Genomic DNA, 13,272 nt, shown 5'->3' with positions numbered 1-13,272 from the left:
ACACTGGGTCCAGGACTCAAACCGTAATCGACTACATGGGAGTCCAGCAACATAGCCATTATGCTAACTGCTGGTCTCTGCTTCTCCCTTCCGAAGTCTCTCACTTGCAGGTGTACTTCTGTGTAGCCCTTGCGGGGATAGCAATGCTCAGCAGCCTTCCAGCCTGCCTTTCCTGCTGTCTAGGCTTGGAGCTCCCAAATCGTGACTCTCAGCTTCAACATTTGTGGAACAGAGGGCCATCCTGCAGTGAGAGTAGGAGGATGCTGATTGGGTGGTCTAAATTTTTTTTTTTTTGAGAGGTGTTTGCTATAAGGCACGTGGGCTCACCAGAAAGACAGAGAGAGACAGAGAGATAGAAGGCGAGAAATCACCCCCCAGGGGGGATGGCCACGCCACAATCCCTTTTCCTCCATTCTCCTCTCGGGATCTTGGGCACGCACGCACACACACGTGCCCGGCGTGGTTTAAGCCCCTGGTTCTGGGACTTGAACCACAGTCAACTACATGGGAGTCCGGCAACATAGACATTACGCCAACTGCTGGTCCCGAGTGGTCTTAATTCTGAGAGCTCGCCATCTTTAAAGTTGGACTCGGGTTTTCCAAACCCACGTGCACATCACCCTCAGAGCTCCTGCCCTCACTGGGCTTACTACTCCTGAGGATTTGTTTGTAGAAGATGACAACAGGAGTCTCCTGGGGGATGAGAAGGAGACCTTTCAAGGCCAGGAGACAACACAAACTGAGAACCAGCTAGTTAACTCTTGTGTCTCTCCCCCCACACACCCCTTGTCTTCCCATATCACAACAGAGGGACAACTAAGATAGTTTTCTGAGTATGTCTAAGCTTTTCATGCCAATTACCTGAGACATGACGGGTAAAAGTTCAAATCATAGGCAATGCCCTACCAGCTTTGCTCTTTCTAACCTCACCTCTAGAAATCCATGCACGTGGGCCCAGGACGGAATCCTGAAGGCAGGGACCTGTTTGTCCTTGTGCTGAGATTCCTGTCAAGTGCCTCCTTTGTTCTCTTCCCACTTGCTGCTTCCTTGAGATAAACTTGCTCCCTACCCACAGGGTCCTGTGGCACTTTGCCACTCACTGACCCCCAGGGCAGATCTGGCTATGTGGGAAAGTGTCCCCCCTTCCTCTCTGCCCTTACTTGAATTGCTCAAAGTGGAATGCCTTTCCGGATTGAGAAAGACCACTCTTTGGATGTGGACACTCCAGAGGCCTCAAACTGTTGCCAGAACCTCCAAATAAGCTCTTCCCACCTTCTGCATTTAAATAGCTTCTGAACAGAAAAGCTGGAAATGAGACTTGGGTATCCCTCCCTTCTCCTAGTCTTCCAGGAACATTCATTCTCTTCAAGGTAGTCTCCCAAGGTTTCTGTCACTCTAACCTTCTAACAGTCTCTCCAACTGGTCCCCCGTCTACCCTGCCTGTGTGGGGTTTGCTGTTGAAGGCAGCTACATTTGGGGAGTCTGATATATTTTTTAATTTTTTTTTTTTTTTGGAGAGGTTTTTGCTATAGGGCGCATATGCTCGCCAGACAGACAGAGAGACAGAGAGATAGAAAGCGAGAAATCACCCCCCAGGGGAGATGGCCACACTGCAATCCCTTCTCCTCCATTCTCCTCTTGGGATCTTGGGCACGCACGCACACGCACCTGGCGTGAGTTTTAAGCCACCGGGTCCAGGGCGCGAACCACGGTCGGCTATGTGGGAGTCCAGCAACATAGCCATTACGCCAACTGCTGGTCCCAGAGTCCGATATATTTTTCAAACAGTGTTTGCCCAACAGTTTGTTGAGTAATTAAAGAAAACATACTTTGTGTACTATTTCCAGCTGGGCAGTTTGTAGTACAGTCCCACGACATTTCTGTTCTCCCTTTGTTTTCACTTCCTCTCTCATATGGTTATTAGTTCGCGGTCCACTGAAGTCACTTTGCTGTTCGAGTTTAAAAGAGCAAAAAGAAGCAAAATAAAAAAGCATAACCCCATAGTCCACGGTCTGCATGAAGTCCAGCAGCTTTCTTAAGATATTTGTGACATTTTTTCTTTTGTTAAACATTTTTTTAAAGAGTTACTTTATTTAACTTTATTTATTTATTTAAATTTGACCAGAGAGGGACAGAGCGAGAGAGCGAGAAAGTGAGAGAGCAAGTCACCAGGTCCAGACTTGGATTGTAGTCACCCAAGTAGAAGCCCAGTGCCCTTAACCATCATACCACCTGCTGGCCTCAAGACTTGTGACTCTTTTAGGAGTCTTATGTACTCATGATCACTTGTGGCTTTATAGCTTGATTTTAAAAAATAATTAATTTATTATTATTATTTTAATACATGAGAGAGAGAGAGAGATTGAGAGAGAGAAAGTAAGCTTCTAGGTCTGGGACAGGAACTATGGTCAGCCAGGTGGCATCCAGCACCTTAACCACCATGCCATCTGCTGGGCCCATACAGGCTGATTTTTAAAAAGTTTATTTATTGAGACCAGCAGAGGGTCTAATGGTTACATTTGATGGACTCCCACATAGTCAACTGTGGTTCAAGTCCCAAACCCAGTGGCTTAAAAATTTGTGAGACCCGTGCGCATGCGCACCCAAAATCACAAGAAAAGATTGGAGGAGAAGGGATTGCATCTCTCCTGAGGGGGGGGTGATTGCTTATTTTCCATCTGTCTTTCTGGTGTTTGTATCTGATAGCAAAAATCTTTCTCTAAAAAAAAAAAAATTTATTATTGAGCCAGCAGGTGGTGTGTGGTGTGATTAAGGCGGCTAGATCTCACATGGCTGATTTTGCAGTTTGAGTCCCAGGACCTGCGGCTTGAGGAACCCATTAGGAATGTGTATGTGCATGTCCTTCCCCAATAACAACAAAATACCAGAGGAGAATGGAGAAGGGATTGTGGCATGGCCCCTCCTTTCTCCAAGTGGTTTCTAACTTTCCCTTTCTCTGTCTTTTCGTCTTTCTCTCTCCCAGTAAGCCACCCTATAGCAAAACCGAAAAAAAAAAAAAAAAAAAAAGAAAAGCTTATTATTTGAGGGAGTGGGGAGGCAGAAAGACAAGCATCCTTCACTGTCTTGTACTGCCATCCTCCCTCCAGCCCTCTCAGCCAACCCAGATCATGGGCACACTCATATGTGTCTGCCTGGTGGGCTTCCACAGGTCCACCAGGAAACCGAACACTGATTTCCCATATGGTCTCCACCATGCAGAGCACAACACTGCCACTATGGCACTAATCTGGGCCCGGCTGATGTTTTAAGCTCACTTGGTTCTCATTGCTCCACAATCTTCTTTTGCAGAGAAGATCTAGATCCAGGCAGAAAACTTACACCCTTGTCTCTACCTTCCTGCTCCTCAAAACCAGCTGCATCACCCTACTCACACAAGGAACCACTCATTCACTTAAGATTTGGTGGAGGCTCAGCTTTCTCCCACCCCAAAACCCTTCCCAACTGCCTACTTTCTTGGCCCTCTCCCTGGATCCTGGCTCCTCCCACCCCCAATTCAATCTCCCTCTCTTTATTATGCAGAGTGATTTAACTCTCTTCCCACTGCCCCAGGCTTACCTTTGCATAGCCAAAGACTCATTAATGTTTCCATAAAACAAAGGGCTATTTATGCAAGACAGAATCCTTGGCAGAGAGTCAGTAATTTCTCTTTCTTCCTCTGTAGGTGGGAGAAAGCTTTATGGAAAAATATTGTCCTCCTAGGGAAGGATGAAGTGAAACTACAGCTTGGCTTTTAAATAAAATGCTTCCTTCTTTCTGGTACATAAATACTTTACTGGCATCTATTTCTGATAAGCTTTCTTTTTAAAAAAAATTTTATTCTCGTAATTTTTATTTACATTTAACTGGACATCTTTGTGGGGGGGTACAACGTCGTTTTTCAAAGCATGCATGCAGTGTGTGTTAATTAAATCAAAGATATTACAATATACATCATCTTCAACAAAGAACATCACATTGTTGTGCACCTTTGATTTTCCTTCTACTTTTTAAATATACATAGATAGCAAAATATGATACATATAAATGATTGGCAACACTTCCCTCCCTTTTTTTTTTTTTACTTTGTTGTGGTACACCATTTCATCATCCATCTGCCTTGTTCACATGCATTCATGGGTCTGCTAAATGTTTTTTCCTGAGCCCCTAACCCGTAGCCCTCAGGCAGTCTTTCTTTAACAGTGGTTCTTCAACTCTTGGTCTCAGAACTGCTCTACACCATTCAACACTATTGACGGCCCCAGTCCAAACTTTGTCTACCGATATTTAACACATTAGAAATTAAAACAAAGACTTACTCAAGTACATGTAACAAAAATTCATCGCATATTAACATAAATACCTTCTCATAAAAATACATATTTTTCAAAACAAAATAAACCTTGGTCAGAATAGCATTTTTATGTGTTTTGCAGATTTCTCTAAGATCAGTCTTAATAGAAGACCACTGCTCTGCATTTACTCTGTTGCAGTATCACAAGTCTCTGGAAAGCTCACTGTATACAACTCAAGAGAAAGTGAAAGTGAAAGGGCAAACGGCATCTTACAATTATTACGAAAATCGTTTTATCTTGCTGATGATTAAAACCATGGTTTTAATACACATTCTAGTTGTGCATCCCCTTCAAAAAGAAGAGAGTAAGAAACTCGATGAAACAAATGAACTCTTTAAAACTGAGCCATGAACCCAAAATGCTATTGGCTAACTTGCAGTCAATTTAAATAATTACGACTTGGGATGGTACTTTTGAAAACAGCACCTTAAGGGTGAACAGAACTTAACTTCATGCGAACCTTTCACCTTGGTCTCCATGTTATAAACTCTTATTCATCACTTAAATCTCTGCTCACGTAATAATACTTTCCCTATATAAGATCTTCCCCACCGCGATAAGAGTGATAATATTGTTAACAACAGTAACTACCATTAATTGGCCACTTACAAGGGGCCACACAGCGTCAAAACTTTACACAGTCGCCTCGTTGAATTCTCACAAGGAACTCCGAGGACGGTGCCTGCTTCATGTTACTGAGTTGCTGGAGATCTGGGTCGGCGGCCTCTGGCCTCTAGCCCTGTGCCCTGAACACCTGCTTCGTCCTTAACACTTAAAATACCCAGTGGTCCACGTGCCTCTGTCCCGCTCAAGGTGAATCCTGGAAGTCAAGGGTCAAAGATAGTAGGCTTGATCGCCCGCCACCAAGTCGCCCGGAGCCACGATAAAGGAACGAGCCTTCGGTCACCCGATCCTCTTGCTCCAGGAGCTCACACGTCCCGAAGCCGCACGCTGGGGCTCGGCTGGTAGACTGCCGAGGTTTGCAGGGAAGAGGAAGGGCTGCAAAGCGCGAGTCGCTAGCTCCGGGAAGCCCAAAAGCAAAACCAAAAAAAAAAAAAAAAAAAAAAAAGAAAAGCTTATTATTTGAGGGAGTGGGGAGGCAGAAAGACAAGCATCCTTCACTGTCTTGTACTGCCATCCTCCCTCCAGCCCTCTCAGCCAACCCAGATCATGGGCACACTCATATGTGTCTGCCTGGTGGGCTTCCACAGGTCCACCAGGAAACCGAACACTGATTTCCCATATGGTCTCCACCATGCAGAGCACAACACTGCCACTATGGCACTAATCTGGGCCCGGCTGATGTTTTAAGCTCACTTGGTTCTCATTGCTCCACAATCTTCTTTTGCAGAGAAGATCTAGATCCAGGCAGAAAACTTACACCCTTGTCTCTACCTTCCTGCTCCTCAAAACCAGCTGCATCACCCTACTCACACAAGGAACCACTCATTCACTTAAGATTTGGTGGAGGCTCAGCTTTCTCCCACCCCAAAACCCTTCCCAACTGCCTACTTTCTTGGCCCTCTCCCTGGATCCTGGCTCCTCCCACCCCCAATTCAATCTCCCTCTCTTTATTATGCAGAGTGATTTAACTCTCTTCCCACTGCCCCAGGCTTACCTTTGCATAGCCAAAGACTCATTAATGTTTCCATAAAACAAAGGGCTATTTATGCAAGACAGAATCCTTGGCAGAGAGTCAGTAATTTCTCTTTCTTCCTCTGTAGGTGGGAGAAAGCTTTATGGAAAAATATTGTCCTCCTAGGGAAGGATGAAGTGAAACTACAGCTTGGCTTTTAAATAAAATGCTTCCTTCTTTCTGGTACATAAATACTTTACTGGCATCTATTTCTGATAAGCTTTCTTTTTAAAAAAAATTTTATTCTCGTAATTTTTATTTACATTTAACTGGACATCTTTGTGGGGGGGTACAACGTCGTTTTTCAAAGCATGCATGCAGTGTGTGTTAATTAAATCAAAGATATTACAATATACATCATCTTCAACAAAGAACATCACATTGTTGTGCACCTTTGATTTTCCTTCTACTTTTTAAATATACATAGATAGCAAAATATGATACATATAAATGATTGGCAACACTTCCCTCCTTTATTTTTTTTACTTTGTTGTGGTACACCATTTCATCATCCATCTGCCTTGTTCACATGCATTCATGGGTCTGCTAAATGTTTTTTCCTGAGCCCCTAACCCGTAGCCCTCAGGCAGTCTTTCTTTAACAGTGGTTCTTCAACTCTTGGTCTCAGAACTGCTCTACACCATTCAACACTATTGACGGCCCCAGTCCAAACTTTGTCTACCGATATTTAACACATTAGAAATTAAAACAAAAACTTACTCATCTATATGTAACAAAAATTCATCGCATATTAACATAAATACCTTCTCATAAAAATACATATTTTTCAAAACAAAATAAACCTTGGTCAGAATAGCATTTTTATGTGTTTTGCAGATTTCTCTAAGATCAGTCTTAATAGAAGACCACTGCTCTGCATTTACTCTGTTGCAGTATCACAAGTCTCTGGAAAGCTCACTGTATACAACTCAAGAGAAAGTGAAAGTGAAAGGGCAAACGGCATCTTACAATTATTACGAAAATCGTTTTATCTTGCTGATGATTAAAACCATGGTTTTAATACACATTCTAGTTGTGCATCCCCTTCAAAAAGAAGAGAGTAAGAAACTCGATGAAACAAATGAACTCTTTAAAACTGAGCCATGAACCCAAAATGCTATTGGCTAACTTGCAGTCAATTTAAATAATTACGACTTGGGATGGTACTTTTGAAAACAGCACCTTAAGGGTGAACAGAACTTAACTTCATGCGAACCTTTCACCTTGGTCTCCATGTTATAAACTCTTATTCATCACTTAAATCTCTGCTCACGTAATAATACTTTCCCTATATAAGATCTTCCCCACCGCGATAAGAGTGATAATATTGTTAACAACAGTAACTACCATTAATTGGCCACTTACAAGGGGCCACACAGCGTCAAAACTTTACACAGTCGCCTCGTTGAATTCTCACAAGGAACTCCGAGGACGGTGCCTGCTTCATGTTACTGAGTTGCTGGAGATCTGGGTCGGCGGCCTCTGGCCTCTAGCCCTGTGCCCTGAACACCTGCTTCGTCCTTAACACTTAAAATACCCAGTGGTCCACGTGCCTCTGTCCCGCTCAAGGTGAATCCTGGAAGTCAAGGGTCAAAGGTAGTAGGCTTGATCGCCCGCCACCAAGGCGCCCGGAGCCACGATAAAGGAACGAGCCTTCGGTCACCCGATCCTCTTGCTCCAGGAGCTCACACGTCCCGAAGCCGCACGCTGGGGCTCGGCTGGTAGACTGCCGAGGTTTGCAGGGAAGAGGAAGGGCTGGAGTGGCGTCAAGGCGCGGTGCCCCTCGCGCGGGGACCCCGCCGTTAGCGCCAGCTCAGGCGGAACCTTTCTGCTGTCACCGCCGAAGCCGGGCCGAGGCCGGAACGTTGCTTCCGGGTCGCAGTTGCCGGGCGGAGGCGTGCCGACATGGACCAGTCCTCCCGCGGCCGGGTTTGCGCCGCTGTCGCCGGCTGCTGACGTGGACAGGCCGGGTGTAGGGCCGCAGGTGCAGGTCGCTATGGCGGTGGACATCACGTTGTTGTTTCGAGCCAGCGTCAAGACTGTGAAGACGCGGAACAAGGCGCTGGGAGTGGCAGGGGGCGGCGGGGTGGAGGGCAGCAGCGATGATCTGTTCCGCCGGAGCTCTCGGCCCAAGGGCGACTTCTCCAACCGGGCCCGCGAAGTGGTGAGCTGGTTGCTATGGAAACGGAGGATTAGCGAGGGGGTGCGGACCGGTGATAAAGACCTCAGACACTTAAGCAGAGCCCGTCCATTTAGCATTGTGTGAAGGAGGGGGGGGGGGGGGGGCCAGGCCTGTTGGCCTCTGCCGGCAGCTGTCTTGGCAAAGAAACAGCCTTATTTTGAGGAAGGGAGACGCTTATCGGGGTACTCTAGGAAGCAGATTTCTCCAGGGGCCGAGGAAGCCTTCGGATATCTCTGTCTGCAGGTTCACGGGCTGTGTGAGGTAATGAGCTCGCGGCCTCCGCACACTTAATCGCAGGGGAAGCCTCCCACAGTGCTCTGCTTCCTAGCGCGGCACCCTCCACGCCGCGTTTGCCTCTTCTGTTCATTGGTCCCTGTCATTGCGATTACAAACAAGTCAACTGCATTGTCTTTTCCCTTTGTCTTGAGACTGCTTTAGGATAACTGTTTACACTCGTGCGTTACAGTCATTTAAACTATTTGTTTCCTGAACGCAGCCTACTCCTTCATCTCCTCTGCAGAGAGGAGGAGCCTTTTCCTTAAGGGCAGGAACAGTCCTGGCTTTCCTCTTAGGATTCGTGACTCATCCCATTGCTTAGTAAATGTTCGCGGCTTGAAGTGAGTGAATGAACAGATAGTTAGCTGTTTCCTCCCCTGAACAGAAAACTGCCTAAAGGAAGAGAGAATGTTTACCTTGTGAACTTTTGTATCGGCTGGCGTCAGGAGTGAATCTAGTTTTTGTGAGGCCTGAAACTTATATAGCTTTGTGCTATCTTTAAGAAGTAAAAATACAAAATCACAAAAAAGGTTCAGAACTTTGGAAAGTGTAAGTGAAGGGACCTGAAACTTAAGCTTCATTATTTCCCCATTAAATCTACATCTGCTTGGCAGACAGTCCAATGCCTGGCACTTCTAGGCACTTGGATATTTTCAAGGAGTGTATGTAGGCATGAATGGAGGAGGTTGCAGGGAACATTCAAACACGAGGTGGGGGATTGGACCGAATATACTCAGTCCCTCGGTGAAGATCTGTTAAGCACCTGCATTCTGACCAGTGCTGTGTTAGAGTAACACAATGCAAATGGAGTGGTGAGAGACAGGCAGACATACACACATGCGCACACACATACAAAATAAGTTCCATAAGGGCTTGCAGAAGTTGTGCAGGACACAAAGGAGAATGTAGTCAGTTTTTCTGAGAGTCGGGAAGGGCTTTATAGAGGCAATGATGCTTGAAACAAATCTTGAAAGTAGGGCAGTTGGATGCAGAGCAGACAAGATGATGGGGAAGAACATCTTAGACTAAGAATAATATGAATGAATGCATGGGAAACTTCCCACAGTTCTTTGCTTCCTGTCACAGTGCTGACAAAGCTGTGTGTATTTGCGTCTTCTGTGGTGTGAGCATAGGTAACAGTCTGATGTAAGTGGGCCCCATGAACATTTGAACATGGCTGGAATGGGGACACTCAGGACAATTGCACTGGAGTAGCAGGGGATCTTAAAGGGCCTCATATATTGCTCCGTGGAATTTGAACTTTGCGCTGTAGGCATTCGGATGTTATGTGGTAGAGGAAGCACCAGAGAGGAGCCAGGAGACCTGGTCATTGTGTTAAACCCTGTAACTACTAGCAATATAATGTTTTTAAGCTAATTTTATGAACTCAATTAATTTACTTTTAAATGGTCCCTTCCTCACCCCCCACAACAGAAGATAATTAAAAACAAAATGACTTTGAGCCTCTTTATAAGAGCAGATCCAAGTGGGAGCTTCACAGGTTGAAATGAGACAAAGAGAAACAGGCCGGTCTCCCTCTCCATATTCCCATTTGACCTAAGCTGTTCCTGAGGTTCTTTTTATGGAATTGTGGTATGAAGATTATAGTTTTGGTTTTGAAAGGCCCTTCCTCAGTTTGAAATCACTGATTTATTAGCACTGCACTGATTTTGGGTCCTGCTCAGGGGTAGAGGTTCTAGGAATGGTGGAGATAGACGCACAATTGGATTGACAAGCCCTGTGGGGAGACCTGTCCTGCAGACCTCTCCTTGAGTGGTGAGAATATGCCTTAGGGTCTGGAATTAATGGGCTCGGAAAGCCTAAGGCACACTAGAAGGACCTTGGTGTGCCGAGTTCCCTGTCACTGTAGGTTAGTAAGGAGGAATGACTGCTTGTCAGAGATGTTGGAACTGTGTGCGTTTATCAGAGGGGTGACTGCTATGTAATAGTGTGGAGAGTTGTCAAGGTTGGAGGTTCTACTGATATTTTGTTGGGACATGGGCTGTATTTAGGGCCACTGCTCCTCCTGACATAGGGAAAACATACATTCTTTTGAGTAACATTGTAGTTGCTTTGTGTTTTACCTTCTCTTTTTAAAATTATTTATTTTATTTATTCATTTTTTTTTTAGTTTGAGCAGAGAGAGACAGAGGGTGAGAATGAGAGAGAGAGGAAGTGAGAAAGCAAGCCACCAGATTCAGGACTTGAACCCTGGTCGGCCATGTGGGAGTGTCCAGCGCCTTAACCACCATGCCACCTGCTGGTCCCTTAGTTTCTCTTCTTGGTGTCATTCTCATTCCCTCTTCTTTGTGGAAAATGTAACTATCAATAGTATAGAGCTAGTGATGGGTGTGCTCCGCTTTTACCACAATCAAGTATGTTAAAAGTTTGCCTGTTATTTTGTTTGGCTTGAATTCCTTATACAGAAAAGTGTGGTCAGTACTAGAAGCACATATTCTTTTAGGTTGTTGGGGAAATCATGATTTTAAAAATATTTTTATGCAAAAACATGTCATGACTTTCCCAACAACCCAATCACTTAGCTTTTGTACTGATTGTCAGATCTAAGGAAATATAGCAAGTTACAGTAAAGCCTTTTTTTTTTTTTTTAAATAAAAAGTCCTGTTATGCTTTATTTATTTATTTTAAATTTTTGTTTATTTATTTATTTTTTTGGAGAGGTTTTTGCTATAGGGCGCATGTGCTTGCCAGAAAGACAGAGATAGAGAGACAGAAAGCAAGAAATCACTCCCCCAGGGGACGTGGTCTTGCCGCAGTCCTTTCTCCTCCATTCTCCTCTTGGGATCTTGGGCACGCATGCATGTGCCCGGCGTGAGTTTAAGCACCGGGTCTGGAACTCAGACTGAGGTCAACTACATGGGAGTCCAGCGACATAGCCATTATACCATCTGCTGGTTCCTTATTTATTTATTTTTTTTAGTTTTTTGCCATAGGGCGTGTGTGCTCACCATCACCAGAAAGGGGAGAAGGGGAGAGAGAGAGAGAGAGAGGGAGGGAGGGAGGGAGAGAGAGAGAGAGAAAGAGAAAGAAAGAGAGTGAAAAATAATTTCTTGTCTTTCATTCTCCTCTCAGGATTTTGGGCATGCATACACATGGGGATGGCATGTTTCTCAGGCTGTGGGGTCCAGGACTCAAACTGCTGTCAGCCATGTGGGAATCCAGTACCTTAGCCACCATGCAACTTGGTGGCCTCCAGTAATGCTTTTTGATGATTGCCTTCCTGGACAAATTTGCTGGCATTTCTAGGATACATTTTACCTAGTTCAATTCTCATTCCTTCTTCATTTTGGATAAATCATATGCCTGATGTCAGATTTCCATTTCACTGAATTGTTTTAGGGACTATTTTAAGTGAAATAAAATTGTATTGATGCTAGATCTTTTTTTTCCCCCTTCCACAGGCTGTTTTTTGTTTTTGTTTTTCTGCATCTTTTTTAAAATATTTAAGTCTTCTGCTCAATTCTGCTAAATTTCTATGTCCTTTTTTTTTCTTTTTTTGGAGAGGTTTTTGCTACAGGGCACATGCACTCTCCAGAAAGAGAGAGAGAGAAAGTGGGAAATCACCCCCCAAAGGGGATGGCCACACCACAATCCCTTCTCCTCTGTTCTCTTCTCAGGATCTTGGACATGTGTCCTGCGTGAGTTCAAGCCACCGGGTCCAGGATTCGAACCATGGTCGACTACATGGGAGTCCAGCGACATAGCCATTACACCAACTGCTGGTCCCTGTATGTACTTTTTAAGAAAATAATCATTTAACCTTATTTGCTCATTTATTTATTTTAATTTGACCAAAGAAGGACAGAGTAAGGGGGATAGAGAGAGAGAGAGAGGGAAAGTGAGAAAGCAAGCTGCCATGCCCAGGACTTGAACCACAATTGGCCATGTGGGAGCCCAGCACCCTTAACCACCAAGCCACCTGCCCGCCCCAAATTTGTATACACTTAAATACCTGTTTACCTTTTAAACTAAACAAGAATGACATTTCAGAGATTTTTGGAAGAGCTCACATTATTTGAGCAATTCCAAATAATCATGACTATGCCACCTTTCTGTGGGAACTTGAACATTAATTAATTTGAAGTGTGAGACTAATGAGGACCATGACATTGGGAAGAGAACTGCTACTTGGATTCAGATCTCAATTCTGCTACTTGGAAATGGGTTAGCTTGGGCAGGTTATCTTATTTGAGTTTCATTTTCCATTTCTGTAAAGTGGACATGACAATACTTAACTCACTAGCCATTTATGAAGACACTAGAATATATTGATGAGGAACCATAGATCGTTATTGTTCCCCTTTCCCAGCGCTCCTTCCCCTGCAGGCCATTTAGGTCTATTTTCTTGAGTGGCACCAAACTGTATTCTCTAAACCAATGAACCTTCCTGAACTTCATTTCTTTCTTGGAAAAAAGAGCCATGAAAGAATACCAGAGTACCTGAAAGAATGAGTGAAAACTTGTGTAGATACCGATGCTGCTATCAGTGGTAGAGCAGAACTGTCCACACTTACCAAAAAGCCCAGTATTTCTGTGTCAAGGTAAAGCTCTTGTCAGTGATGGCGAATGTGGGACAAGTAAGCCGGTGTTCCTCTCTGTTCCTCCATGTGTCCTTGAAAACTTGGAAGCTAGTATTAATTTCCAAGAGGACCCTTTCAGCTCAGGATCCTTTGCAACATTGTACCCCAGGAGCCATTATCTTGTGGGATTTGACACTGAAATTGAAATCTGCTTGACATCCTGCCTGATGGATAAGGTAGAACCTTGGACTTTTGTGTTTGTTTTTAAAAACACTTTAAAGGACT

General features: G+C 44.5%; 1 protein-coding gene and 1 long non-coding RNA gene across 3 annotated transcripts in view; one reads left to right on the top strand and one right to left on the bottom strand.

The window, feature by feature from the left end:
* The window catches only part of LOC102473921 (uncharacterized), an 8,341-nt gene extending 2,963 nt beyond the window's left edge, over window positions 1–5,378 (bottom strand). Inside the window, exons 1-3 of the long non-coding RNA XR_001369402.2 lie at window positions 4,962–5,378; window positions 3,577–3,676; window positions 1,830–1,949 (exon numbers count right to left, since the gene is read on the bottom strand). This is a non-coding gene — a long non-coding RNA (uncharacterized LOC102473921). The remainder of the gene's footprint in view (window positions 1–1,829; window positions 1,950–3,576; window positions 3,677–4,961) is intronic.
* A 2,466-nt stretch (window positions 5,379–7,844) lies between these two features.
* STX18 (syntaxin 18) overlaps window positions 7,845–13,272 on the top strand; it is a 147,618-nt gene continuing 142,190 nt past the window's right edge. The window contains exon 1 of one of the 2 annotated variants that reach the window (XM_006163189.3): window positions 7,845–8,152. In XM_006163189.3, the coding sequence (XP_006163251.1) occupies window positions 7,985–8,152 (168 nt within the window). In that variant the 5' untranslated portion in view covers window positions 7,845–7,984. The remainder of the gene's footprint in view (window positions 8,153–13,272) is intronic. The other variant, XM_006163190.3, reaches the window with a different exon arrangement.

This window comes from Tupaia chinensis, unplaced genomic scaffold, assembly GCF_000334495.1.
Source record: "Tupaia chinensis unplaced genomic scaffold, TupChi_1.0 Scaffold141490_1, whole genome shotgun sequence".
Taxonomy (NCBI): Eukaryota; Metazoa; Chordata; class Mammalia; order Scandentia; family Tupaiidae; genus Tupaia; species Tupaia belangeri.
The sequence above is the reverse complement of the archived record's forward strand: the minus strand, read 5'-3'. Positions and strand labels throughout refer to the sequence as shown.